The sequence below is a fragment of the Hipposideros armiger genome, unplaced genomic scaffold, assembly GCF_001890085.2.
Source record: "Hipposideros armiger isolate ML-2016 unplaced genomic scaffold, ASM189008v1 scaffold_539, whole genome shotgun sequence".
Taxonomy (NCBI): Eukaryota; Metazoa; Chordata; class Mammalia; order Chiroptera; family Hipposideridae; genus Hipposideros; species Hipposideros armiger.
Window position 1 is genome coordinate 701,180 of NW_017731889.1, and position 27,007 is coordinate 728,186.

A 27,007-nucleotide genomic window follows, 5' to 3' on the forward strand; every position below is an offset into this window, starting at 1 on the left:
GTGGGGGAGGGCATGAACTCAAGCCCCAGGCCACTGTCCGGATGACAAGATGACAATAACCTGGGGCTTTACAAGGTGGAAGGGAGGAGAGGCCTTTTGGAGCTTTTCAAGAGTGAAGTTTTATAGATCTTTTCCCACCCTTTTGTGCTGTCCAGGGAGATTGGTCTGCTAATAAGGCATTTTTGTTCCAGTCCGATGACTAGAGGGTGTGAAAAAAGGGAGAGGAGCATGAGTTGAGCCTGAGCCGGAAGAAAGCGACCATAAAACTGCAAACTACAAACGTCCCCAGGACTAGCACTAGCCCCTGAGCTTGCCGCCTGGGTGGCGGGTGGGCATCCTGACATGTCCATCAGAGCAGAAGCAGGCCGGCCCTCGGGAGGCCCAGTGAAACCCGGAAAACCCGTGTGTGCGCACGCAGCAAGGCTAAAAGCAGCATTGCAGAGAAAGGCCTCTGACCACACTTTTCCATCTTCTCCAGACAGCACACACAAAACTAACCCAGTCCCTGCGAAATACGTTGTTTGAAATAAAACAAGTTCAAGGGTTTGGCATCTCAGCCCCAAGGGCTAGAATGGGAGACAGGAAAACTGCTCCAAAGACCTGTCCCCAGCCTCCCACCCCCACCTACACTCACCCAGCCTGTGCTGGCTGCCGGGCACTGTACCCAACCACTGTCACTGCTGGGGGGTGGGTGGGGGGGAGACATGGGGGCTCCCTCCGCAGAATGCATGCCTAGGGGAGCCTCGCGCCGCCTGCCCACACAGCCCCTGTGGCACCATCTCAGAAGCAAGCCTTCCTGGTGCTCCTGCCTGTAGTTTCCTTCCGCTCAGTCAGGCCTCTGAGCATAGTTCCACTGCAAGCCCAGCCCTGGAGGTGTTCTTGCCTGTGGGGTAGGGTGGCAGGTGCCAGAGCCCCGAAGTCAGAAAGCTCTTTTCTGCTCTAATAATAGTCCTCCCTTGTTGCAGGAGGTTTCGCAGAACAGACCTCAGAAGCAAAAGTGCTTGTCCTAGGGCTGGAGAGGACGTTTTGGGCAAGATTTGAAAGGCAGCCTCGGGTTAGGACCCCAACGCTCTTACCCCGATGCCTCAGGTTTCCACAGCTGCATGATTGAAGCCTGACAACACTGTGACACAGGTTACATTTAAGGAGCGAGGCGCAAGAAAAGTGAATTATGGGGGAAAATAAGAGATTAAGTAGGAGCTCCTTACAGTGTTTGCTGGTTGGACCATACAGGTGTGTGTTTATATTGGGTTATAAAGGAAAGACAGATAATTTAAGGGAAAAGAATTGTAGCTTTCTGATTTCTTTGCTTTAATAAATTATATGTCAAGGAAGAGAGAAGTGCAGAAATCGCGGCATCAGTGCATCTGCGGCAGAGGAGGCTGTTCTGTGGAGCAGGATGTGAGTGTTCATTGTCACAGAGACCAGACAGAGTGACATTTGGGAAGTCGGGTCATGGCACAACATGGGGGGGGAGGTGCTCCAGAAACCCCAGTTCTCAGGCCAACCTCCCTCTGGGTTGGGATACATGGATCCAACCATAATGAGCAAGTCTTTTTTTCTAGAAAACGCATGTCTGATGCTGGAACCTAAGTCCTTGAATAAGCTATAAAAACGCCACATGCTGATCAACTTCAGAGAACACCAGTGCAGACGTCTCCTTTTAAAGTTACACATGGCGCCCAGGCCTCCTTTCCTTCATGGCATCACTTGACAGTAAGCTGCTCTCAGAACAGGCAAACAGGCATCTTTATTTATTGATTACAACTTTTTTTTTCATACATCAGATGTGCAAACACATATAAACAATAGGTGAGCAGAAAGCAAGGTTTCCTCCACCTGTTCACCTGCTCCTTTCTCCAAACCCATCACGGTTAGGAGATTGACAGGACAGGCTCGAAGGATGTGCCCCACAGGTGACATCTAGCAGGGCTGGGCTCGGAAACAAGGAACCCTGTACACTACGGCGACACGGACAGTGGAGCCATCAGAACAGAGGCAACGTTCAGTGGATGTGCCGATCTCCAGCTATTCTGTCACATGGAAAGACCAGTTGCCAGCCTGCTCCATCTCTGCAGAGGGCAGCGGGTGCAGACATGTTTGCTGGGGCACATCCTTCGAGCCTTTCCTGTCAATCTTCTAAGCGTGATGGATTTGGAGAAAGGAGCAGATGAACAGGTGGAGGAAAACTTGCTTCTGTTCTGATGGCTTCACTGTCCGAGAGTCGCCGTAGTGTACAGTAGTCCACAGGTTCCTTGTTTCCGAGCCCAGCCCTGCTAGATGTCATCTGTGAAGCCTTTCTTAGCTTTAGTTTCCTCATTTGTAAACCGTGGATAAGTTTGTTAGGTGGTTGTGAAATTAATTTATGTGAAACCCTGATAATGGCCTAGCATCAGCTATAAAGGTGTGTGCTACTCTTTGATTGTTGGTTTGTTTCATTTATTTAACCAGCCCTCTGCCAATGAACCTTGGAGTTGATTCCGGTGGGCCGCTGTTTGAAACAGTGCTGCAGTTAGTCAGCCATCCTGCATATGAAGGGGTACAGTAAACTCATGGGATAGATCCTGGATTTGCTCATGGTGGGATCCACGCAATCTGAAATGAGGGAGCACCTCTGAAGAATTGGATTTTTGTCACTAGATGAAATATATATTTAAATTAATGTTTTTATTTTGGTAAAATGGCCATAAAATTTACCATTTTAACCATTTTCAAATGTATAATTGAGTGGCATTAAGTACATTCACATTGTTGTGAAACCATCACCACCATCCATCTCCAGAACTTACTCATCTTCCCAAAGTTGAAACTCTGTCCTCATTAAGCAGTGATAACCTTCCATTCTTTATTCCCCTCCCATCCCTGGCAACCACCATTCTTTTTTATGTCTCTATAAACTTGACTACTCCAGGTACTTCATATGAAGGGAATCATACAGTATTTGTCTCTTTGTGACTGACTCCTTTTTAAGGCTGAATAATATTCCATTCTGTGTATAGACCACATTAAGGCTGAATAATATTCCATTCTGTGTATAGACCACATTGTGCTTTTTTTTTTTAAAGATTTTTATTGGGGAATTGTGGATGGGAACAGCGCTGGGGAATCGGGGAAGGGGAACAGATAAGTTGCTGTCCTTTTGTTCTTCAATCTAGTTGGGAGAACATTGCTTCACTGGCCCAAGTTGGCACCATCATTGCTCTCTTCCCAGGCGAGGCAGATCAGTCGCCGGCTTCTGGACGGCCACTCACTGCGGCTGCTGGCCGCTCACGCTGGCTTCTGGCTACACACAGTAGCCCATGGCAACCCACTGCAGCAGGGGCTGCAGTGTACGCCGTCGCCGGCGACTCACGGCAGCCCAGCTCCAGGTCGAGCTGTTGTTCAGCATCTTAGCTGTAGAGGGCAGTGTCACTGGCCCTCATGTGTGGGATCCGAACCGGGGCCCTCTGGCATCCCAAGTCAACTCTTAACCAATGTGCCACTCGGTCGGCCCCACATTTTGCTTATTGATGGGCATTTGGGTTGTTTCTACCTTTTGGCTATTGGGAGTAATGCTGCTGTGAACACGTGTGGACAAGTACCTCTCCAAGTCTGCTTTCCATTTTTGTGGAGACACATCTGGAAGTGGAATTGCTGGATCATATGGTGATTCTGTTACCACACTATTTCCAGGATTTATAAATTTTATTTTTTATTTTTTATTAGTTTCAGGTGTGCGAAACAATATAATAGTTAGACATTTACACCCCTCACAAGGTGATACCTCCCTCCCCCAACCTACTACCCCTCTGGCATCGTACATAGCTGTTACAATTCCATTGACTCTATTCCCTATGCTGTACTCCACAGAGGATGTATAAATTTTAAATGTTAATATTTTTGTCTTTTCCAATCTGATATGGAAAAAATAATTTGCATTTCTCGGAAGCTGTGTTAAATACATTTTAAAGCCGTTTCAAAGTCCTGTGTATTCCTCCCGCTAATTAATGTTAATTTGTATGCAGTGTTTGTGTCCCTGGCCCATAAGTTGATGGCCTTTTACTTATTGATTAATAGATGCGCTTTAGAAGTTAGAAAATTAGTTCTTTGTCATGTGCTGCAAATTTATATTTTTTCCCCAGTTATTTGTATTTAGATTTTGGGTTATTTTGTTTTTTTATTATTGTATTGTCCATTTTATCCCTCTTCTGTGCTATCTCGGGTTTGCTTCTGGTTTTGCATCTTGCATAGAAAGAGCCCTGGAGGGCTCAAAACGGAGGGTTCTTGGAAGTCTGCAAGTAATGTGGCTGGAGCCTCAGGCCCCTTCCCACCTCCCCTACTCCCCCCTGCACCCTCTCCCCCAGGGGACTAAGAAATCTTCCTGAAGCAGTGACCCCACAGAGGCTTTGAACTTGCAGAACCCAGGTAGGGACTTGGGTGGAGGGTGCGGGGAGCGGGGAGGGGCCCAAGAGCTGAAAACAAGTTTACATGAAAGTCTGCAAACTAAGGAGGAGGCAGAAATTCAAAATGAAATGCAGGAACATTCTCGACATTTTGGGAAGCTCTGGTTTTATAAACTATTTATTTATCCTAGTAATCATCGTCTTCCCAGAGCAGCAGCCTTCCCACCTCCCCGTCCCTTGCCTCTTTCCAAGCAGCAAGACTGCTAGAGCCTTCTGTGGAGAAAACCCACAGCCCCAGAGAACAGACCTCCAGATACTGACATTTGGTGAAGAAAGAGGCTGGGCATTTTGTTTTTGATGTTTATTTTCATCTCAGAAGTAGAGCTCCAACTTGATTTTCCATCACCATCTTTTCCTATTGATGGAAATGCCTGTTGTATCATACACTAAATCCCTATACAGGCTAATTCAACAAATATTTATTTGGCACCTCTTGTATACGTACAACTATTCCAGACACTTGTAGTGGAGATGGTCAAGGAAGAGTAAACAATACATAAGTTACTATAATTATCATATATATTACAAGAGTAAACATAATACAAAATATGGTGTCTAGAAGGTGGTATGTGTGAGGGACAAAAGCCAAGCTAGTGCAGGGTAAGGCGTGGAGAGTGGGTGCTATTGTCAGTGGGGTGGTCACGGAGGCCTCATGGAGGCAGTGACCTGTGAGCAGGCAGGGGAATTGGCCATGCATGATGGCGGGTCAGCAAAATCCACACAAAGGCCCTGGGTTTGGAGTGTGCTTGAGTAACTGCCAGAGGGCCCATGTGGCCGGCACAGGTGGATGAAAGGCTCATAGAGGATATTGGGAGATGACGTCAGAGAGCAAAGGAAGGTCCAGGCTGTTTAGGGCCTTAAAAGCCACTTTAAGAATGTTGGGTTTTGCTGAATGAAGAGGGGCGCTTTTGAGGTGCTTTGAACAGTGGTGTGACATTGTCATACTGGAAAGGGATCACTGAGACTGCTTACAGGAGCAAGGGCGGGCGCAGGGGCACCGGGTCAGTGATGGCGGCAGCAGCAGTGAAGGGCAAGAAATGGTCAGATTCAGGAGTGTCCTAATGGACTGGAAGTGAGGTGATAGAAGAATCCAGAATAACCAGAGAATTGGGCCTGAGTCACTGGAAAGATGGAGTTACCATCAACTGATGTGGGTTTGGGGGATGGTAGGGCTGGTGGAACCAGCTTTGTTAATTACATAGTCGGCTGACCTCCAGGTGGAGAAGCCTGATGGGCAGTGAGTCCAGGAGGGATGACATGGCAAAGCCCAGCGGAGTGAGGACATGCCGGCAGAGGCACCCAGCAGGAAGAGGTCAGGGGTCGTGGAGCAGGGACCAGATTGGGCTGAGGTGGAGAAGCACTGGAATGTTCTGCCAGCCAAGGGAAGTCGTGCGGGGAGGAGGGAGGGGCGGACAGGTCAGGTGCTGCCTAGACCGGTGGGAGGAGCCTGAGAACTTGGCTGGAGCCATGGGGAGCGTTCCTGTGCTCCCTCGGGTACCACCAAACCTGTAATGACTGGAGCTTCGGAAGACCTGCTCCATGATGTTTCACGTTGAGAATTTCCCTGGCTGTTCTTGGCTGTTGACTTTTCCATATGAATTTTGGAGTCAGATTATCTAGTTGTCTTATTAGGATCCTGTTAAGTCTAATTCATCTCTCTGTAACCGTTAAGTGTTTCTATCCAGGACATCTTTCCAGGAGACAGCCACCAGTTAGAGCAGTGGGGGCAGAGGTGGTTCCCTCCAGGAGACATTTGGCACTGTCAGTAGGAAGCTTTGGTGGTCACTCCTGGGCCGGCACCTCGTGGGAGAGGCCAGGAATGCTACGACAGTGTCGCATTGGAGAAACGCAGCCTTAGGCTGGCTTTGTGCCTAGGACTCTCCTCTGCCTTTTCTTGCTGAGTGTTGGCTGTTACATGGGACTCAGCCTTCTTAAGTGCTCCAGAAAAGTCTTAAAGAGCAGATGACATGTAGTGTGGACATTTTTCATTCTCTTCAGCTACCCCGGCTGTGACCCCTTCGTGTATATGAGAGATACCATTGGGTGGCGGCCAGAGCACCACAGAAGGGAATCCCTTGCTCTCCCAGCTCCCTTCCAGCTGAAGTGTGGCAGGGACCTGGGCTCCCCCAGTCAGATGCACCAGCAGAGACCGGCCAGCACTTCACAGAATGGGCGCAGAGGCCTGTGTCCTGCCGGAGGCCTCAGACAGCTGCCAGAGCTGCATGGGATTTGGTGGCAGCAGCAGCAGCACCCTCACCAGGCCACTCTGAAGCGGGGCGTGGGTCACAGATGCAGGCTGGTGAGCACCTAACTTTGTCTGCCTGATAATTCTGCGGGCTTTTAAATATGCTTTAGATCAGGTCCCTTCTCTTGTCAGCCTTGTGCTTGTTTCTGTTGCTTGCCACCAAGAATCCTGGCTGATGCAGACAGAGTCATCATACTGTGGGAAACATCAGAGGCCGATGTGATTTTCAACTTTGATTTATGAGACGTTTTACTTCCACAGAAAATTTAAGTGTGAAGCTTTCAGGATCAAAGTATAGACGTTTCCTACGCAAAACAAGTACGATAAGATAGCATGATTACGTCAGGACTAGGAAAAGAACAAGTCCTACATCATAAGCTTTCTTTGCTACCAGGCTGTACGTGAGTGTTACGATTGGACCCATGGTATAAACAGATTGTGGGACTGCATTTTACAAGGCTTTAAGACACATTTATTTTGCTTTAATTTTGGTTCTTTAGGAGTGAAATGGTGTGGGGATGATTAGTAACTTAGAAATGACAAAGTCTGTGGAATCCATGTTAAACCCAGTGTCCGGCCGAGGAAAGAAGCCCGTTAGCAGGACTTCTGGTGGTGGGCTGGGGTGGTAACAAGTTGAAAGAGGAGAAACACAAAGCGAGAACAGCACTTAACATTCATATCTCTTCTTCCTCGGAAAGCAGTCAGTGTGGGTTCCTTGTGGCGTGTGGAAGACCCTTCCTCAGTGTGTTCTCAGCGTTGCCCCCGCCAGAGGACAGGGCAGGCTCACTCTGATTTTCTGGCATTCCCGCCCACTGCCAGCATCCCAGCTCCTCCACCTGCCCCGTTCTAATCCCTGTTCTTGGCTGCTGCACTTCAACAGAAATCATGGCTTTCTCCTGACCCTGGGACGCTTTCCCATTTTTGTCCCAGCACCTTGTCCCACCAGCAAGAAATGGGGCCAAGTGGAGAAGGGCTAATAACGCCAATAAAACAGAGTTGGTCCCGGGACCGTGCGTGCAAGGGGCTTCTCCAGAAATGAGGCTTATCCATTTGCCATCTGCTTTCTCAGATGCCTCTGGACATAAACGGCCCCCAATGTCCCATGTCCAGAGGCAGAGTGACCACTCGTGTACACTGGCCTTAGTAAAACAGGGCTACCTGGGTCCTATAAGCAGCCACAGTGCAGCACGAGCCCGGTCGATGCCATCGCTCGGGACTCCCGGGAGCCTGTGGAGGCTGGCGCGCAAGGGCCACGCGTCTGAGCAGTGGCCGCGCGAGCAAGACGGTCTGGGCCGTGCTCTGTGGACGTGTCCTGTCTCCAGAGCTGGGGGAAGAGCAACAGACAGAACAACTCAGTTTGTACTAAGTGGTGGTGATATTATTTATGTCAGGCTTATGGGAAAATACGTGTACGTGTGTGATGCACTTCACTGAGTTTGAGCAGCCCCTGCCTGCCCTGTAGTCACTGTCCCTTCCTCCTTGGCAGAGGGCCCTAGCTTTTAGGTGTCTGGTGGCAAGATTCCCAGCAGAGAGGATAAACCGTAATTGGTCTTTTTCTGGGGCAGGTCTGTCTAGGCTTTTGTGCAGCCTGAAGCTTCCATAGCTGGGAAGTGGGAGGAAGCTTTTTCTGAGAAAGACTTATGTTTTATAAATACAAAATTAGGTATAATTTTATTTAAAATGAAAAAATATAAAACAAATTACAAACTTTGAAACGCTAACAATTGTACAAACGTAACACTGTCCCATGTGGATGGTGCTCGGGAATGCCTTCTCTCCCTGTGGTTTCTGGCTCTGTCCTCTTTGGTCACCTCTTCTTAGGATAACGATTTTACATATTTTCTATAGAAAGAAGAGAATCCAGTCTTTTCTCCAGCATTCTTTATAAAAAACTTCATTATTGAGACTCAGGAAAAATTTCTCTCAGCAGCACAGCTTGCTATTATTGGTAACGTAAAATTATAGAGCTGCAAGCCGGCCGAGTGGCTCAGTTGGTTAAGAGCTCGCTCAAGAGTGTGAGCTCTGAGCAACAGCGGTTCGAGTTCCGGCCCGAGCTGAGCAGCCACTGAGCTGCCAACAGGTGGCAGGATGGCTCAGCTAAAAAAAAAAAAAAAATTTTATAGAGCTGCTGTCAGGTCTCTGAAAACCTCTGTCAAATTCATCCCAGGCCCAACCTCTAGGACTTGGAAGGATTCCCCACATGTCCCTCCTGTTTCTCCTGTGCACCCACGTGCCTCAGGTGGCACAGGCCGTGCTTCCAGGTAACACAGCCCCTGGGCCTGCACCTGTGTCCCATGCCGGCTGAGCTAGTGCAGGGTAGTGCTGGAGTTCTTGGGAGCTGTTCCTGCTCTGGGACGGCCACTGTGACCTGCTCTAAAGTGATGGTGAGTCAACTCATCCCCTCAGCCAGGCCCCTGATGTGCCCATGGCCATCCCTGCGACGCCCAACAGGTAGGAGTGTACAGAGACGCATGTTTGCCAGTTGCAATTAAAATTTCTTTACAAATTTTACAAAAATAAATGACGGACAGACCTGGGGCCTCTCCCAGGGCCTCAGAAGGGGCTGGGTAGTAAGGGTCCTGAAGCTCCAGCTTCATATGGCCTGAGACTCTGCCCTGGGCCTTAGACCAGCAGGGCCGCGCTGATCCCATGGCCTGCGGCCGGGTCCTGCCCGTGGTGTATGGGCAGATCTGGGTGGCTGGCGGAAAAGACGGAGACCTGCCACCCTTTTCCTTCTTGGGTGCTGTCAACGAGGCCTGGGCTTGGCAGCCTTCTAGCACCTCGGAGACGAAAGTCAGGAGAATGTCAGTGAGGCTGACCCCGGGATTCTGTCTGAGGCCATCAGGTGTCTTCCTTGTTTAAGCCATTCTTCATCAGATATGCTGCTGGTGGAAGGCATCTGCCTGGTACAGACACTGGTGGAAGGAACCCCACTGCCGGTAAGCCCCATATGGCCTCTACTCTCAGCCTTGCCACGTGATATGCACCTCAGGCCTCAGTGCTTTCGACTCTCCAGTGAGGGGACCTGGCTCAGTGGCCTTCACTGGGCGTTTTCAGCAGAGCCCATTTTTAGCTGGACCCCTACTTCTTTGAACTTCTTTCAAAAAACTGAAAGAATCCACGTGTCCAGACTGTCCTGGAAATCTATGGCAACTGGCAGAGGTGGTTTACTGAATCCATCCCAGCCCATCCGCGCTCTGCCCTGCTGGGTCCTTCCCTGCTGGCTGGGTGTGGGCTTGCCTCGGAGCTGAGGACACACAAGTTGTCTCTCTGGCTTTTCAGGGGAGGGTGTCACTCTCCCTCCATCTGTGCTTTGGGAGAGTCCTTACCCCTAACAGAAGCACAAGGAGTCAAGCCTGCTGGTGAGGCTTCCTAGCTGCCCGCCTGCTTAGGGAAACAGCCCCTTCCCCACGCTGCTTGCTTGTGTTTCCTCTCCTTGTTAGCACCTTTATCAAGTTGGGAAGGGGCAAGGGGAGAAAGTAAGCTCAGTAAACCAACCAGGGCCTGCTTTCTCTTTGAGGAAAGCCTTCATGGATGGTGAAGATTCTCTTATATCACAGGACCTGCCAGGCTGCTGGGAACTCACTGGGATGAAGATAGTCCACTCTGTTCCCAACTCAAGTATCTGAGACTTTGGGCGAACATACAGGCTGTGGAAAGGAAGTGGGAGATACTACAAACAGGCTGACGTGTGATCAGGACAGGAAAGAATCTTCCAGAAATGCAGCCTCAGCAGTCTGAGGTGGAGACCATCTTGTTTTGCCTGTGTGCTGTGAAATACACTGTGAATGGATGTCCTCGTAGAAGAGAGGCCAGTTCCCAGTGGGGTCTCGCGTCCAGGGTTACCCGCTGCCACCAAGCCCCTTTCTTCATGTCCCCAGAGGCTGGTCACTGTCTCCTTAGCCAAAGTCACCGTAGGAGAGGCATCCTCAACTCCAAGTGAAACATGAAAGTGGTGACGATGGCAGTTGTCATGAAAGTCTTTTAACACTACACCTTCCATACGATAACACTTCACACAAGGCAGGCTAGGGTCAAAAGTTCTTGGATTTTCTCAATTCTTCAGGTGGATCCACACACTGAAACAAGTAATTCCCCTAAAAGCTCAAACTCTAATCTAACAAAACTTGACTCATACCTCAAGCAGGAGCCAAGACAGGGAGATTCAGAGATTAGTAATGCATAAATCAAAGTGGACATAAAAAAAAGTCTTGACTCACTCGACAAACAGACTATACACAAAAGAACATACAGTCAATACAAGTTAAGAATAAACCTAAAAAGAAAATCTTCAATTAATGTTAAATAAATATTAACCCTGGAGTCACCAATTCTTTATTAAAAGTTTCCAATTCCCATTTCACTTAACAAGACAACTGATATGTAATCTGTGCCAGTGTTTCTAGATCATGTCCTATATCTCCCGTCGGCCACCTCTGAGGCGATACAAGCTCTATGTAGCAGTCAGTGTTTAGCAAATATAAAGGTAGGAGAGTTAGCACCGACCAGCTTTACTTCATTGCTAAGCAGTGCTGTCTCCACAGCGGGGCTGGCACATGTGCCCACCAGGGACCCGTGGTCCCTGTCACCACCACTTGCGTCTGGGCTTGAGGGGGCTCTCCTGCTCCCTGGCCTGCTCACGGGATGCCCCGAGGAAACTCTCCTTGCTGAAGAATTTCTTAGGGACCCAGGAGAGTGTGGCTTTATCTCAAAGCTCTGTAGATTAAAAGACCAATATCAATTACAACACTTCTAAAAATGAGGTCTGTGAAAAAGGGCTAAGTTGCTTTCTACACTGATCAGTGGTTCAGGACCAATTTCTTGGTCAAAAGACTTTGAAACATTCATGTAATAGTTGTGCATCTTGGTGTGATATGGGGGGAAAAAGGAAATAAATCTGCTCTCCCATCCAAGCCTTCCCTTTAGTGTGATTCTCTAATCACACTGGGTTGAGCAGGTAGAGAATGCTAAAGGCGTAATCCCGTCATTCGTGAATAAAGCTGAGTTTGGGCTCAAGAACCTGTCTTCTCATTGTGTAAAATCTGTATTGGCAGATCTTGCCAAAATATTTATGGCTCACTGTTACAACTCACAGAGGGAGCTCGGCACACAGAGATGTGGTCCCAGCGTTTCATCACATGCCCCAGCGAGTCTGGGCCCCACGTGGCAGCCACACGTCCCACGGGCCTGGGCTAGACGCGCATGTGTAGCTCTGTGAGGAGCTCTCTGGCCAGTTTTCTCGACGTTGGGGCTTCCACGCAGAGACGATCCCATCTGTACAAGGTCTGGTCAAGGAAGCAGATAATCTCATGGGTTATCTCATCAGTCTGAGCCATCTGCAATGTGGACAGAAGAGAAGCCAAATTAAAAACGCTTTCCAGACGGATTCGTCTCTTTGTCCAGTGGACCAACTGTAACCATCCTGTTCCCGAAAAGCAGCCGCATTCCTAGCAGCTCCAAAGGGCTCTTGTTTTGTTTTCAAGATGACTAGCAAAGCAAGTCTGTTCTCAGAGGCTGGCCGTCCACTGAGCAGAGTCAATTCCTGATGGTCACGCTCTCCCAGCAGAACGGCCACAAGCAAGCAAGTTTCCTGGAATGCCAGTCACGAGCTCTGATTCTGTGCTGTGGAGAAAAGGCAAATGAACATGCTGAGGCTTGATTTTCTGCAAAAGGCTCACACTAGTAGAACTGGAAAATGCCACCTGTTTTCACACAAACACCTTTATAAATGGAATTCTTGGAGCCCACTTGCTTTTCAAAGGCATCTAGGGTTTTAACACCTGATTCTAAAGGGAAGCAGGAAATGCAGGAATTGTTAGTTCTGCTAAACACAGTCTCAAAGCACTGAGTTGTTGGTGCCCTTAAGTATTTTCCTAAAAATTTCAGCTCAGCAGAAAGGGAAGGGTGAGAATCTCACAATTTAGCTGCATGAAGAATTTATTGTGATTTTTTTTTAGACACAAACCACATTAAGAAACCGCCATTGGTTTTTGGAGTAATGTCCCTACTCGTTTGTGGTCGCCAATTGATACGGACACCTCAGTCAAATGTGTAAGTAGCCCAAGCACAGCCTCCTCTCCACCGCCACACCCGGCCCTTCGGGGGGTGGTCTGCCACCCTGGCTCCGGGACTGTCCTATGGCCCAGGAACCCCTTCCTGGCCACCCACCTGTCAGTCCAGGCAGACGCTGAGGGCCGTGTGCTAGGTGAGTGCTGTGCAGGAAATGGGGGGCACATGTCCTGGGGTTCTGCTGGGGGCGGGAGCAGGCTGCCAGCTCAGGCAGGGCTCCTGGTGTCTGTATCATCATCACTTGCTTTTTACTCAGAGATCTGATGCTGTTGATGACTTTGATCAGATGCAGCCTCTGTCTTTGTGGATGAAGCAATGTGAGCCTCCTTGGGACGCCGTAAAACAGTTAATCTACCACCTAGAACCTGAGTAGGGGAGCCCGCCTCCTGTCCCACTGCATCATTCCCAGGCCTCCCCCAAGCCAGAGACAGGCGGCGCAGCCACTGCAGATGACTGAGGTCGCCTGATCTAACTGTGCACCATCTTTATAAGCCAACTCCACTCCCACAGTTCCACTGAGGGTCTCCAGTCTCATACAAAACCCCACCTCACTGCAGCTGAGGTCGGAAACCCACATCCTTGCAGGGCTTGGCTGAGGCATGTCCGTATAGGGGTTAAACTCATGTTGAGTTCAGCATCTATAGGACTGACCTCCGTATTTCAAATTCTAGCTAACGTCTGGCTGTTACTGCTTTGATCCAGCAACCAAGGACAGGAGAGGGAGAAAGAGAGACATGAACGCAGGACCGGACAGGAGGCGGGAGAGGATGAGCCTCAGGAGCCAGAGGAACCGGACACCAGCCAGGCTGCTTCTGCCTCATTATCATCAGAGGTGCAGAGGAGCGAAGGGTGTGGGGCGCAGATGCCCAAGGCCAGCAGAAACTGAGATCCCGGGGCCTGTGCGAGGAGCCCGAGGAAGCAGTCGGTTGGGAGCATCCTACAGCAGAGGCCGCAGTGCGGGACGAAGGGAGAAGATGGAAGGAGATGGCACGTTGAATGAAATGGAGCTGCTCAGTAAGGTGGGACCACTCAGAGAACACACGGAAGGCTGTGAAAAGACAGCTTGGACACAGCTCCTGCCGTCTGTCTCCTGGCCCAAAGCTGATGCTGAGACCAAAGGGACACGCCTGGGAACCAGGCCCACTTGGGCCGGAGTTCCCATAAGAGCTGGGCCAGAGTTTGGGTCCCCTGGGTGGTGAAGCCAGAGCTGCTGGCAGAGACAGGCTGTCCCACTGAAGCCAGTACTTCTGCCGTCTGGCCACCACCTGCTCCAGGCCTGGCAGACCTGGCTCCTTCCAGGGGGCTCAGAGAGAGAGGAACGATGAGCTGGTGGAAGGCGAGACCCTCAGGCGAGGCTGGCACTGTGCAGGGGACGCCTCCATCTGTCCTGCCTGTAGCTGCAGTAGCCAGGCTGCCTTCAGCCTGTCCTGTGGTCACCGCAGGAAGCTGAGTCAGGAAGGCTGGTGTGTTAGTAACAACGGCTTCAGAACACCTGCAAGGACGGCGTCCAGGAAGCTCTCGGCTGCAATGGGCTTCAGGTGCCCCGATGGGGAACCCACCTGCTGAGACGCCCGTGCGTGAAGACAAACTCTGTCATTTTATCCTTTAATGATTGTTTTTGGTGGGTTTTTTTTTTGCAGCTGGGCTGACTTACAAAATTTAATGAAGATGTACTAGCGTTTTCTGTGTTCCCTCAGCCTCAAATGTTAATGTATAGCTGAGACTGAACTGTTTTGTGGGAACGGGCACCCGGGCACGGGCAGCGAACGTGAACTCTGTGACACGACGTAGGTCCTCGTTCACAGCAGCTTCTCCATGGGCGAGACCTGGGGGTGGTCCATGTTTAATGTGGGCTGTTGTTTGCCGGGAACGGATGGAAATGTGGTTGGAATAACTGAAGCAGAGACCTGGGTGTCTCTGAGCTTTCTCTGGGTTGCGTTCTCTCACACCCCGTGGGCGGAGCAGGCGGTGATCTCCCTGGCCTGCCTTTCCACTCCCAGAATGACCGGACAGGAGGAGAACAGGAGCTCCCCAGGGAGGAGGGGACAAGCTCCCACAGGTGTCCAGGGCACAGGCAGGAGGTCAGAGGTCAGGTGACAAAAATGCTGCTGACACTTCCATGATTCAAAAGTGCCTGCTGTTGACTTTTTAAAATAATTTTAGAACAGATTTAGATGTATAGTTTTATGAAAAGACAGTACAGAGAGATCACATATCCCCCACACCCAGTTTCTCGTTATTAATATCTTACATTAGTGTGGTACATTTGTCAGATTTAATGAGTGAATATTGATACATTTTTAAGAGCTAAAAAGTCCACACTTAGATTTCCTGTACTTCCCTAATGAACGTCCTTTCTCTGTTCCAGCATCCCACCTAAGACACCACATTACAGTTAGTTGTCATGTCTCCTCAGGCTCCTCTGGGCTGTGATAGTTTCTCAGACTTTCCTTGTTTTTGATGACCTGGACAGTTTTAAGACAGGCTAGTCAGGTATTTTGTCGAATGTCCCTCAATTGGGGTTTGTCAGTTGTTTTTCTCATGATTAGACTGAGGTTATAGGTTTGGGGGAAGACCACAGAGGTAAAGTGCCAGTTTCATCACATTGTATCAAGGACTCACCCCTGTTGATGTTGACCTTGATCACCTGACTGAGGGAGTGGCTGAAAAGCGACTATTACAGCTTACACCTGGCCAGAGATAAAGTTGGTTGGTACCAAGTTCTCTAGACATATGAACACTTGTAGCTCTCACCAATGGCATTCTCCCACCCAAGCAGACTTGGGAGTAAGTGAGGTGTGCATTTTATAAAAGCACACGGCAGATCATTGTGTTGGGGTGGCCCTGGGAGATGGCACCCAGCACATGACAAGCAAGTCTTCTGTCTTGGCCACGCCCAAGCTCTCAGATGGCTTTTGTCTGCACATGTGAGAGGCGGCCTGCCTGCCCCCCCAGACGGCACTACAGGGACTAAGGAGAACCTGCTAGGTGCTGGTTTCTGAGGTTGTTGGCAGCCCTGCTTGTCACGAACTTTTCTCATATTCACATTCACATTCAAACAGAACCTTCCCTGGAAGGGAGCAGGAGGGGGTCCTCTGGGTGCTGGGAACAGTCCTTTCTTGATTTGAATGTTGGGTGCATGCATGTTTTGTGAAAATTCATCAAGCTACACATTTATTTATGTATATTATATGGCAATAAAAAGCAAAATCAAACACAGGAATAAAAACTCCATGAGCCAGCATTTTGGAGATTTTATTTTTTTGGATGAGCATTTTAACATATAATTTGCTATTTTAACCATTTTTATATGTACAGTTCAGTGGCAGGAAGTACATTCACACTGTTGTACAACCATCACCACTGCCCATTTCTAGAATGTTTTCATCTTCCCAAACAGAAGCTCTGTCCCCATTAAACACTAACTACTGATCCTCCCCTCCCTCCAGCCCCTGGCAATCTCTATGAATTTGCCTACTCCAGGTCCCTCATGTAAGTGGGATCATACAGTATTTGTCCTTTTGTGACCGGCTTGTTTCACTTAGCATAGTGTCCTGAAGGTATATCCATGTTGTAGCATATGTTGAAACTTCATTCATTTTTAAGGCTGAATAATATTCCATTGTATGTATAGACCACATTTTGTTTATCCGTTCACCTGTTGATGCACATTTGGGTTATTTCCACCTTTTGGCTGTTTTATTTATAACAACCACCCTAGTGGGTGTGGAGTGGTATTTCACTGTGGTTTTGATTGACATTTCCCTAATAGTTAATGATGTTGAACATTTTTTCATGTGCTTACTGGTCATTTGTACATACTCTTTGGAGAAATGTCTATTCAAATCCATTGTCCATTTTTGAATTGGGTTGTCTTTCTGTTGTTGAGTTGTACGAATTCCCGAAATAGTCTAGACACCAAACCTTTATCAGATGTGTGATTTCCAAATATTTTCCTCCCGTTCTGTGAGTTGTCTTTTCACTCTTTTCATAGTGTTCTTTGATGCACAGAAGTTTATAATTTTGCCGTTCAATTTATCTGTTTTGTTTTATTTTGTTTTGGTGCCTGCCATGAGTGGTGCTCACTTCTGACCTGAACTGTTCTTTTCCCCTCACGTCAGCTGGGCTTATGGAAGGGTTTCTTTGTAAATAATAAATAACATTCTCTGAACCACAACAGCGAGCACATCCTTGTCTCATTTAAGTCTTGTTTCTCTTCATAAGAAAGAAGACAGTCGTGTATTGAACTGGAAGAAGAGTACATGAGGAGACGGGGGACCTAGCTTTTACTATGGGCTCTGGCAGCAAGCTGCCTTTCACTGAGCCTTCCTTCTCTTCTGTGACCGGAAGGTGTGCCACGGGGCAGGCTCTGGGGTCTGTCCCAGCTGTCCACCTCGCTGCCCATCCACCTCTGTCTGGACAGCATCCTGGTACACGCTCTTCAGAGGCCGGGCCCTTGGGTGGGATGTGAAAGAGAACTAGGATGCTAGAAAAGGGGAGACTTACGAGGGCGATGACTTCCCGGGCAATCGCGTGGCCTCCAGGAGCCCAGAGCAGGAAGTTCAAGGTCAGGTGTCTGATCAGCCATGAACACGAAGCCAGTCTGGGGTCCCCACCTTGCTCTCCAGCTGCTGCATGCACATCTCTGGCCGAGAGCGTCGGACTTCGGGGCAGCTTCAGGAGGCGGCTGAGCACGGCCTTCCCCTCTGCCTGGAAGCACAATTTCAAAGGGAAGAGATTACGGGAGAGCCGGGACATGTACGGTCCAGGGTCTATTCAGTGCTTTGAAGCAGCCCTCCAAAAGGAGAGGACTGGCGCCCGGGGGAGGGCAGACAGAAGCAGCCTGTGTCTGAGTTTACACATTGCTCCACACAAACCCAAATGGCGTAATGGAATTTTCTTGACTTGCTTTCGTCTTGCTCACTAAGCAGCTAGGGCACCATGCCAGGAATTGACCTTTTTTTGTATGAAAGGAAACGGAGAAAAGTCCTCAGCAGAATGCAGTCAGATTTTTATATTGTGGGGGAAGGACAAAAAGGCTCCTTCAAGACTCGCTTGCTATCACAGACACAAATCAGTTACAGCCCCATGCAACCAGACCTCCACGGACCAGTGTTCTGATAGGAACAAGGCTTGTTCTGCTATCTTTGGGGTCAGGTGGGGGGAGGGAGGACACATGGACACACAGACACACACACACACACACACCACATTCGCACACCACACTCATACTACACGAACACACACACACCACACACCACACTCATACCACACACACCACACACATGCGAGCACACACAACCACACCACACCCATACCACACTCATGCACCACACACACACACACACACACACACACACACACACACCCCACATACCACACTCATACCACACACTACACACACCACACACACCTTTGTCTTGGTTTAGAAACTGGGATAGGCTGTTCATACATGTTTAAAGCTCAAGCAGAGGTCACAGGTCTGTGGAATCCACATAAGAATGGTGAGTGTTACAGGTCTGTGGGTTGTTTGGCATGAAAAATTTTACTTCATACTGCGACTTCTGCTTGCTGTAAGAATGGTACATCAAGTTGCGACTTGGAAAACAAAACTAGAACTGAAAGCCATGGATTCAAATGCCACATGGAACTCACGAACAGCTATGGTCCATCATTTTTGAAAAAATACTTAGGCCTGTTCTGAGAATTCCCATGACCAATTTTATGGATTTTGTGAGAGTCTTTTTTTCTGGATGTTAAGGCCTCACTCAATGAAGTCTGTCATAAACTCCAGTACACTAGGAGTGCTGTGTGAGCTATTCTGACAATACAAGACCGTGAGAAACTGCACCACGGGGCCCTTCCATGGGCGATGGCAGTGTTCCAACAGGAGAGGGCCACTCTTACTCCGTCTCCTCTCAGCTGGGCCCCGCCTGCCCTTGTCTGATGGCATCTACGGGAGCTCACGGCCATCTTGCCATCTAAAAGGGTCTGCAAAAATGCGGGCACTTAGGAAGCTATGCCTTCAAATCCACTTTTTCTCGTCCAGTATTCCCTAAGACTGGATCTTCTTCCTTTCCATTTCATCCCAGACTGTCTTTCCCCTCCAATGCCTTCCTGACATGCCAGTAACTTTAAATGCTTTCTGATTTTTCCAGGAGCAAGATACAAGCTTTCTTTTCTAAGTATTACCTCTTATCCCACATTATGAAATTTTATATATGCTCACTGCAGAAAATCTAAACAAAAAAGTAAAAAAAAAAAAAAAAAATTAAGGTGACCTATAACTCCACCATCCAGGGACTCATTGTTGAAAACTAGGTTTACGGCCTTCTCATTCTTTTTCTGTGCATTGTGGACACAACAAGCACTACACACTATATTTTCTGTCTTCCAGCTTTCTCTTCACAATGCACTCTAAGCAGTTTCCTGTGTCTATAGCACATACTCTTTGAGGATATGAGTCTTCATGGAAGAATGCTATTCCACAGTTATAACAGACCACAATGCATGTAGCCAGTATCCTTACTGTGGGAAGTTTAGACCATTTCCAATTATTGCGATTACACACAATACCGTGATAAATCTTGTACATACATCTTTGTGTGGATCTTTAATCGTGTCCTTAGGATAAGTCCTAGGAATGGAATGACAGGGTTAAAGTGTACACACTCTTGCCTTATTCTTAAGGTATACACACACAGACATTTTTGTTTTTATTCAAGTTAGCCAAGGTGATGAAGGCTGGCTGCAGCAGCGTGCTTGCAGCGGGGCTGGTCTCTGTGAGCGGCGTGCCCCCAGGCAGGGACAGTGACCCTCTGCTCCCCGTTGGGACTCAGGCCTGGCCAGCGGAGGCAACAGCTCCAGCCACCGCACCTACCGAGTACAGTACAGTGCCTGACTTAATTGTGCTTTTACGGCAAAGGCACAGCCATTGACAAGCTCGGTCAAACCTCACAATCATCATGCTTTCAAAGGCAGTTCATAGTTTATTTCTCAAGTCACCCAACAGACCTGCCCCCAAAGGGATTAAAGCTCACAGGTAGGTATTACTGGTTAGACTAGGGAACCGGCCCACCTGCTCTCCGCACAGCACACACTCTGCTTGGGCACCAAGGACGAAGAGGTTCTGGGATCAAAACCATGAAGGCAGGGCTTCAGTCACAGGTGGATGGCTACTGCTGACAGACAGCTAGGAAGGAAATGGACGTACTACACTAGCCCACCCTTTTTATCCAGGATGCCAAAGCATCCCCAGGGTAAGAACTATGCACAGGTTTTATTTTAAAAAGGACCCATTAACTAGTAGAAATATGTGCCAATGCAGAACTTTCTAGAAATTAAATCTTACTGGACAACTTCTTTCTTTATACTTCAAAAGTGAATCTCTGTCAGTTTCTATGAACAATATGGAGTTTAACACGTAACCTACCAGCTTGGCTTATACAGAATCAAATACAAAGTGTATATAAAAGGGCTTTAGAAATCAATAGAGCTTCACACATTTTAATTATTAGAAATAAGATCATGAAAATAAATTAGGATTTCCCTTAATTAGTTTAATGTGATATTTTAAGAGAGAAGAAATAGCACACTTTTTTTAACCAAATAGCAATCCTCAAATACATATGTGCATTATGTTTATTTTTAAATAGTGTTATATTTTTTATACAAAATAAATTATCACCGAATTTCAACTTTTAAAAATCCCAAACGCTTTTCTTTCCCTGCATGTAAGCCTTTAAACAAGTAAAAAACACAGACGTGTCTATATTGGTCTCTGCTTTTTTCAAACAACAGAAAACATCAAGCAAATACGAGTGCTGCTCTCTACATAAAGAAACTTGCTCCCTTTAATTATTAAAATCAGCAAAAAGCACTGGCAGTTAAAGTTTTAAAAACCAACAAATAAATGTTTGCAAGGGCGGTGCCGACGCCTTTAATCAAAGCGTTGCTTCCTGTAATTATTATATTCCACATAAAATAACAGCTGTCTTTGCCACAGTTAGCCAGGCCTGTATTTAGCTGCTCTGGTATTTAGGAAATGACCAAGTCCTTTTTCAGAAGCAAAGTGGTTAATATCATGTGATTACTTTAGTAAGAATTCTAAACAAAGCCGGTAATGTGAGGATCTGTTGACTGATCCAAGAAAGCAGTAAGTCAAGACGGAAGCAGACACAGCCAGGCCGCTGGTCAGGAGGACACAGCCCCTCAGTGGAGTGGTCAGACCCCGCATGGCATCCCCTGGAGGACTCCGGCCAGGCGCCCTGTGAGGGCGGCCGGGCAGCTGAGCCAGAACAGATCAAATGACCTGGGGGACAGAGGGACTGCCCCTCATCTCGGTGCTTCCCAGGAGAGCAGGGTGGCAGCGTCTAGTCTCCAGTCAACTCTGGGAAGCCAGGAAACCATCTCCGACCACAAGCCCAGCATACACGCACTCCTCCAGCCCGATATCTACTACCATAACGGACTGGAGCACCCAGTGCTTAGGTACCTGGGGGCTAGTGAGATTCAAACCCACACCGGGGCCCCTTCACATAGGATCCTTTCAGCTCCAGAGAGACTGACCCCGAACGCCACACACAGTGGGCACTGCCACCTACCATGGTCTGTGCTCTCTCCTGACTCCCATCACGTGGGCTGTAGCTGAAAGCCAAGAGCCACAGCAAGGCCTCCGGGGGTTCAGCCTCTGACATCAGTAACTGCTCAGCAGCGATATCAGCCCATCCTCCAAAGTGAACGAACACAAACCAGCTCTCAAAGGGGCCTCTGGAGGACCTGGAACGGAACCAAAACACATGGCAGCCAGGCAATGTGACTTCTTTTTCCTTTTGGTTCTTAAAGCAGCTGTAATGTTTGCGAACGGTTGGCTTAAATTGTTCTTACCCACTGAAATGCAACTTGCAAGTACTACAAGTTAGACTCAGGAAAACAGCTCACAATGCCACTCTGAACCCATCACAAGACCTTCCAAGGCTTGCCTCTCAAAACCCTATGTGCCCTGAGAACTCCAGACATTTAAATCTTTACATCCAGGGACGCTGAGTGAGTACAGACTCTGAGAAAGCCAGATTCTGGCTCGTTACCCGCAGGACGATGCAGGAGAGCCCGCAGCGCGCCCCTCTGCCTGCACAGCTGGGCTGCTGTGGACTGGGGCCACCTTGCCACATGCTGCCACCCAGGGAACCTGAGCAAGAAAGGAGGGGGTCCCTGGGGTCCACATGCAGACCAGAGAAGGGGCACAGGCGAGACACATTTCTGACAGAACACAGGGCTCCGGTCAATAGTTGGGCAACTATAAATGTTTAATGAGCTGCAGAGTGTATTCTTTTCTGCCATTACAAATACATAAAGGCTGAAAAGTCACAGCCTTTGTGAAGCTATCCTTTTGTCACACTGGGAACTGGGAGTTGCAATTGTTGCTTAGAGGACAGAATCTGCTCAAGGTAAGGACCCATTAATTTTGCACAGTCACGTATCGGCAGTTTGACATCTCCCCAGGAAAACATGGAGCAGGACTGGCCTGAGATCACATTAGACCAGAACTTTCCTTCTGAACTGGGGGAGCCTCTGGAACAGAAGCGCTCTGGGTACCTCTGCAGTGCGGCCTTTGCAGGATGTGGGGCCACATTCCTCTGCTTGGATGCCCCAAGTGCTGAGCACTGTCCTCATGTCCCCTGGTCACTGCTTTCCTCCTGTCCCAGTCCTCTGAAAGCAAGCGATGGAACGTTCAGAAATCTAGCTTGCAAGACGCTGGAGAGGAAAGGAAGAGGAGGAGCCTTTCCCACTGGGGGAGCCTTTCTAGGGGCCGCGTCAGTGGGGGGCTCGGTGTGACATCTCGAAAGCACAGGAGAGACACCCCAGGGTCGCCTCTCTGCAGACCTCATGGAGAGTGAGCTGAGTGCTCCCTGCTCCCAGGAGGGCAGCAGGCCAGGGTCTGGGTTCCAGGCCTGCCCTGCCAAGATGGGCCTGGTCATTCTCCTTTTCTCCCAGTAACTGAGTGTGAGAAACTGCCCAAACCTGCTCCCAGACGCCTCTCTGCAGGTGGACCCTGAGTATCTAGTTCTAGTTCAGGCAGACCCAGATTAGGGTGGCGTCCATGAAGTTTCGGATCTAAGTCCTGCTCTGCGACAGACAACGGGAAGGTTGTGAAGTGGGGCTGCCAGGTGGGATAGGCCCCCATGTGGCCGACATTCTGATCCTCACTTGGCCACCAGTTCTCTTTGTCTCCCCAGCTGGTAGGAGTCTTGGTGGAAAGAAGGGGTGAATAGCCAGCACCCAAATCTGCATCAGTGATCAGGAACGCAAGAGCACTGCCCCAAGTCTGACGGCTCGGTGACGCGATGACAGCGAAGTTCAAAGGGGAAACTGGCAGAAGGAACACATGGAGAGTCTTGAAGGCTAAGACAGACAGTGACTAAAATGCCTAACACTCCGAAAGCGAGGGCGGCAAGAGGACACTGAAGGGCGTTACGTTACAAGGAACGTAGCGAAGCCTCAATGAGAATGCTGCTAGGAAAATAGCGCGTATTAAAAAAAGGGTAGTTAATAGCCTAATGTTAGAAAGGACTTTTAAGTTTTAGATACATATTTATTATGAAGAGAAGGAAAAAGAAACATTTCATCCTATTGTACAGAAGTTTAGCATTTCCTTCCTGAGAGAAGTATAGAGAAGATCAAAGGACCAGAGAGGTACCCTGGCCGAGGGGATTTGCGGCGTGCGGGCACTGCTTTTTCCCCCAGGATCTATTTTTTTTTTATTGTTATGCTCATATGTTTCAAAATCTAATACTTAGCCATAACTCAGAACAATTTCCCTATGAGATATTTACACACACGGCGGCTCCAGGTGGCCCGTGCAGCTCTGCACTTCACTTCTTACTGGCAGTGTGCTTACCTGTTTGGGGGTGCTCACAGATGTCTTCTCCCCAGTTCTGCTCAGGGCGGGTAAGGAGCCAGAGAAACCACATGTGAAGCAGACCCGACTCGTCAGGATTCACTTACCCGTGTGTCTGGTCTTCAACTTGTTCTCTGAGCATCTCAGAAATATGTGTGAGTGGCTGGTGCCACAGCCCCTGGGGGATGTCTGCGGGTGGGAAGAGAGCAGAGGAGAACTGAGGGAAAGGCAAACCGATTAGACAGGCACCATGTTCAGCTAAGATGGGAGGCATCTGGGGGAAAGGCCATTTCTCTTCTTGGTTACACAACCTCTCTCATGCTGTTCACAGCCAGTACCCATCTCTTAGGCCTGTTACACAAACTAAACTTCTGGGCTCTTTAACTCAGTACAGGGGAATAGAAATGCTATGTCACAGACACCCCAGGTTTTTTCTTTTCTACCTACCCACCCCTCTCCTCTATCACTAACAATCTGTGGTTTCAAAATATGTGGAGACTGTAATAAAACAGTCAATAAAGAATTAGGAATGGGCTGCCCAATATTTTTCTATGATTGTGATGAATTCAGAATATGATTTCAGGTTGATCGTAAAGAAAAGGCCAGGAAAAAAATATATAGGGATCATTACAAACACATGCTTTTTCTCGAGTTAGTTTTTGTGGGTTCACAATTATCCTCTGGTTCTAAACACATCTGAGCATGTATCATGTAGGTATCGGCAGATAGGTTCTACAATTAAATACACGAGGAAGACGATGTGACAGAGTACCCGCTGCTACTCCACAAACGTTATCTAGATTAAAGGATCATATATTCTCTCCCTCCCTCTTCTGAAGCCCCTTCACTCTTGATTTGCAACCTTTGAAGACGTTTTCATTTTCTTCTTTGTACTACTTGTTTAGATACTTATTATGTGTCCCCTCTTCTCATAGCTTCTGGATAGTCAGGACTCATAAGTGATCCATCTTTTATGTCTCACAGGACTTTACAATAAGCATGAAATCAATTTCTGATAAACAGAAGATTCTACTATTAAAAAACACTGCAGTTTCTGAAAATACTACTTTTTCTATAAGTAAAATGCAGAAAACTTCTAGAAACTAGCATAGGAAGTTCTTATACTTCTGCTTGTCTTTGCTTATTTTGGGACATAAATCTAGGACAATCACAGTCAGGAAAAGGCAGGTGGGCTGAGTTCATGCCCGTACACCACCTTCATCTTCTGTTTATAGATTGTCAAACTTAAAAACTAACCACTCCAGTACTTTTCCTGGAACCCATTCAGCTTCTTGCACAGACTGGCCGTGACCTTTGGTGTTCTGACTTGAGCTGTGGGGCATACCCCTGGAAAGGGAATTAGTGACTTTTCTGTCTTGTTAGTAAAGTCTTCCTATTGTGTTTCCACAAGTTAAGTCTCACAAGACTGCTGACCAGGGATCCCACCAGGCCCATCACCACCTCCACCTCTAGCATCTGAGAGGACGGTGTCAGACGAGTCACCGTGGATGAGAACCTACATCTTTTAGGAAAAGGGAAGAGGAATTTAGATTTTACAAAATGCTGTGAAACTCTGAATCATCTACTTTCCTTAAAGGAATCTACTTACTCAAGTCTCAGGAAAAAAAGCAAGCATAAAAGAGCATAGAAAGGAAGTACTACTGGTTGTTTTACTCTTTGCTTCCATGCTCAGATAAAATGCCTCCTTCTCTGGCACAGGGTCTGTGCTTATGTCGGTGTTGCCTTTCCTTCAGACTTCAGGCTTGAGAGGGAAAGGGATGTCTTTATTTTCTGTTTCTGACTGTTTCCTAAACATGAGCTCCGAGGCACGTTAACAGATCAACAGCAGATGAATTAAGGATGGAACCATCCCTTCCTCAGCTGGGTAAGGCCTTTGGGAGGTGGGCAGGTGACACCAGAGGAGGCTGTGGTCTCGCATACGTACGGAATCCCCCCAAGGAGCCCTTCCCTGGGCCTCGTTAGGAGAAACTGCCCCTACATTTCCTTGGCTTCATTCATCCTTTTATCTTTTCTTTTGCAACCAGGAGCATGGAGCAGAAAGAAGGAAATACAAATAAATGTACTGTTTTATTCTGACTCAGCCAAGTCTTAGCCTGCTCTTGGCGTCTGGGTGGATCTGGCTGGCACCCGCGGAGGTCTTGTGTTATCCGGAGGAGACTATCAAAACTTAACAAGAGGCCTTTTCTTTTTTTCTTTTTCTGTTTTCTTTCTTTCGGTAAATGATCCTGACAGGGAAGTCAAGCGAATTCTCATGTCAGAAACCACAAAATGCGAGACCCTGGGAGCTTCAAGGGGTGTTAGACGTGACCAATTCTGTGTCCCTTGTTTTACAGATAAGGACCTGGGAGAGAAGGGCCCTGTCTTATCCGTGCTCTTTCCCAGAAATTATTTGAATACACTCAGAATCACCCTTACGTACCTTTCGGATGTTGCAGTAGCACCATGACGAGAGAGGGAGAAGCATAAGGAAAGTAGGTCTTGAGTGTGAACTTCAGCTACAATAGAATTAAAAATTCAACTGCATGAACGTTAGGATTAGAAGAGGTGTTAAGAAAATACTAAAACGTGCGTCCTCTGCCCAAAAAGGATACACTAGTGCTCACATGGTCAGAATGTTTTCTTCAACATTTATTTTTTAAAAACATTTTTAAAAAGATGCTTCTGATAACCTTATAAATATGTTCCAGAAAAATAAGCCGTTTAAAGTCACCTTCTGGGACTTAAGAAAAATAAAGTTAAATAAAAAATAAGTAAATAAAGTTAAGCTCCTGATGTCTTTATAGCTGTTGTTTACCTCATATGAACCCAATTATACACATAAATTTTCTATTTAAGAGAGTTTGCAAGGCAGCTGTGAGATGGTTTTTTAACAACAACAAAAGCAGAGAACAACAATGGTACTCATAATATAGTGAGGGCCTAAATGCTATAGCCATCTATGCCTCAGAGTACACAGCCTCTGAGGTACTTGTGTAAAAAGGTGAGGTAAAATCTAGAAATCTAGTGAAGTGCACAGGTTGTAAGGGTACAATTTAATGAACTGGGTAAATATGTAAATTCAATGTGACCATGATTCCAAATAAGATACAGAACATTTCTATCACTCCCAAAAGTTCCCTTGAGGTTGTTACAGTCAATACCTCCACCTCACCCTGGCAACCAATATTTTGATTTTGATGAGAGGTTAGCTTTGCTTATTCATGAATTCCATATAAACAGAATAGTAAGAGTATGTATTCTTTTTTGTCTGGCTTCTTTGGCTCAACATTTTATTTTTTTTTGAGATTCTTCCATGTTACTGTGTATAAGTAATTCATTACTTTTTTTTTTTTT

At 47.7% G+C, this 27,007-nt stretch overlaps 2 protein-coding genes across 5 annotated transcripts in view; one reads left to right on the plus strand and one right to left on the minus strand.

Moving 5' to 3' along the window:
• AOPEP (aminopeptidase O (putative)) overlaps positions 1-27,007 on the plus strand; it is a 433,403-nt gene that overhangs the window by 393,126 nt on the left and 13,270 nt on the right. The window contains exons 17-18 of one of the 3 annotated variants that reach the window (XR_002126899.1): positions 12,645-12,738; positions 13,428-14,387. The exons of 1 other annotated variant lie outside the window; for it this stretch is intronic. The gene's annotated coding sequence lies outside the window, so the exon portion shown is untranslated. Of the gene's footprint in view, positions 1-12,644; positions 12,739-13,427; positions 14,388-27,007 lie in introns of those variants that run through there. One more of the 3 variants, XR_002126900.1, reaches the window with a different exon arrangement.
• FANCC (FA complementation group C) overlaps positions 11,000-27,007 on the minus strand; it is a 260,271-nt gene continuing 244,263 nt past the window's right edge. Inside the window, exons 11-15 of one of the 2 annotated variants that reach the window (XM_019668799.1) lie at positions 26,094-26,169; positions 23,761-23,842; positions 21,360-21,534; positions 17,263-17,466; positions 11,000-12,023 (exon numbers count right to left, since the gene is read on the minus strand). In XM_019668799.1, coding sequence (XP_019524344.1) covers positions 11,880-12,023; positions 17,263-17,466; positions 21,360-21,534; positions 23,761-23,842; positions 26,094-26,169 — 681 coding nt within the window. In that variant the 3' untranslated portion in view covers positions 11,000-11,879. Of the gene's footprint in view, positions 12,024-16,576; positions 17,467-21,359; positions 21,535-23,760; positions 23,843-26,093; positions 26,170-27,007 lie in introns of those variants that run through there. The other variant, XM_019668798.1, reaches the window with a different exon arrangement.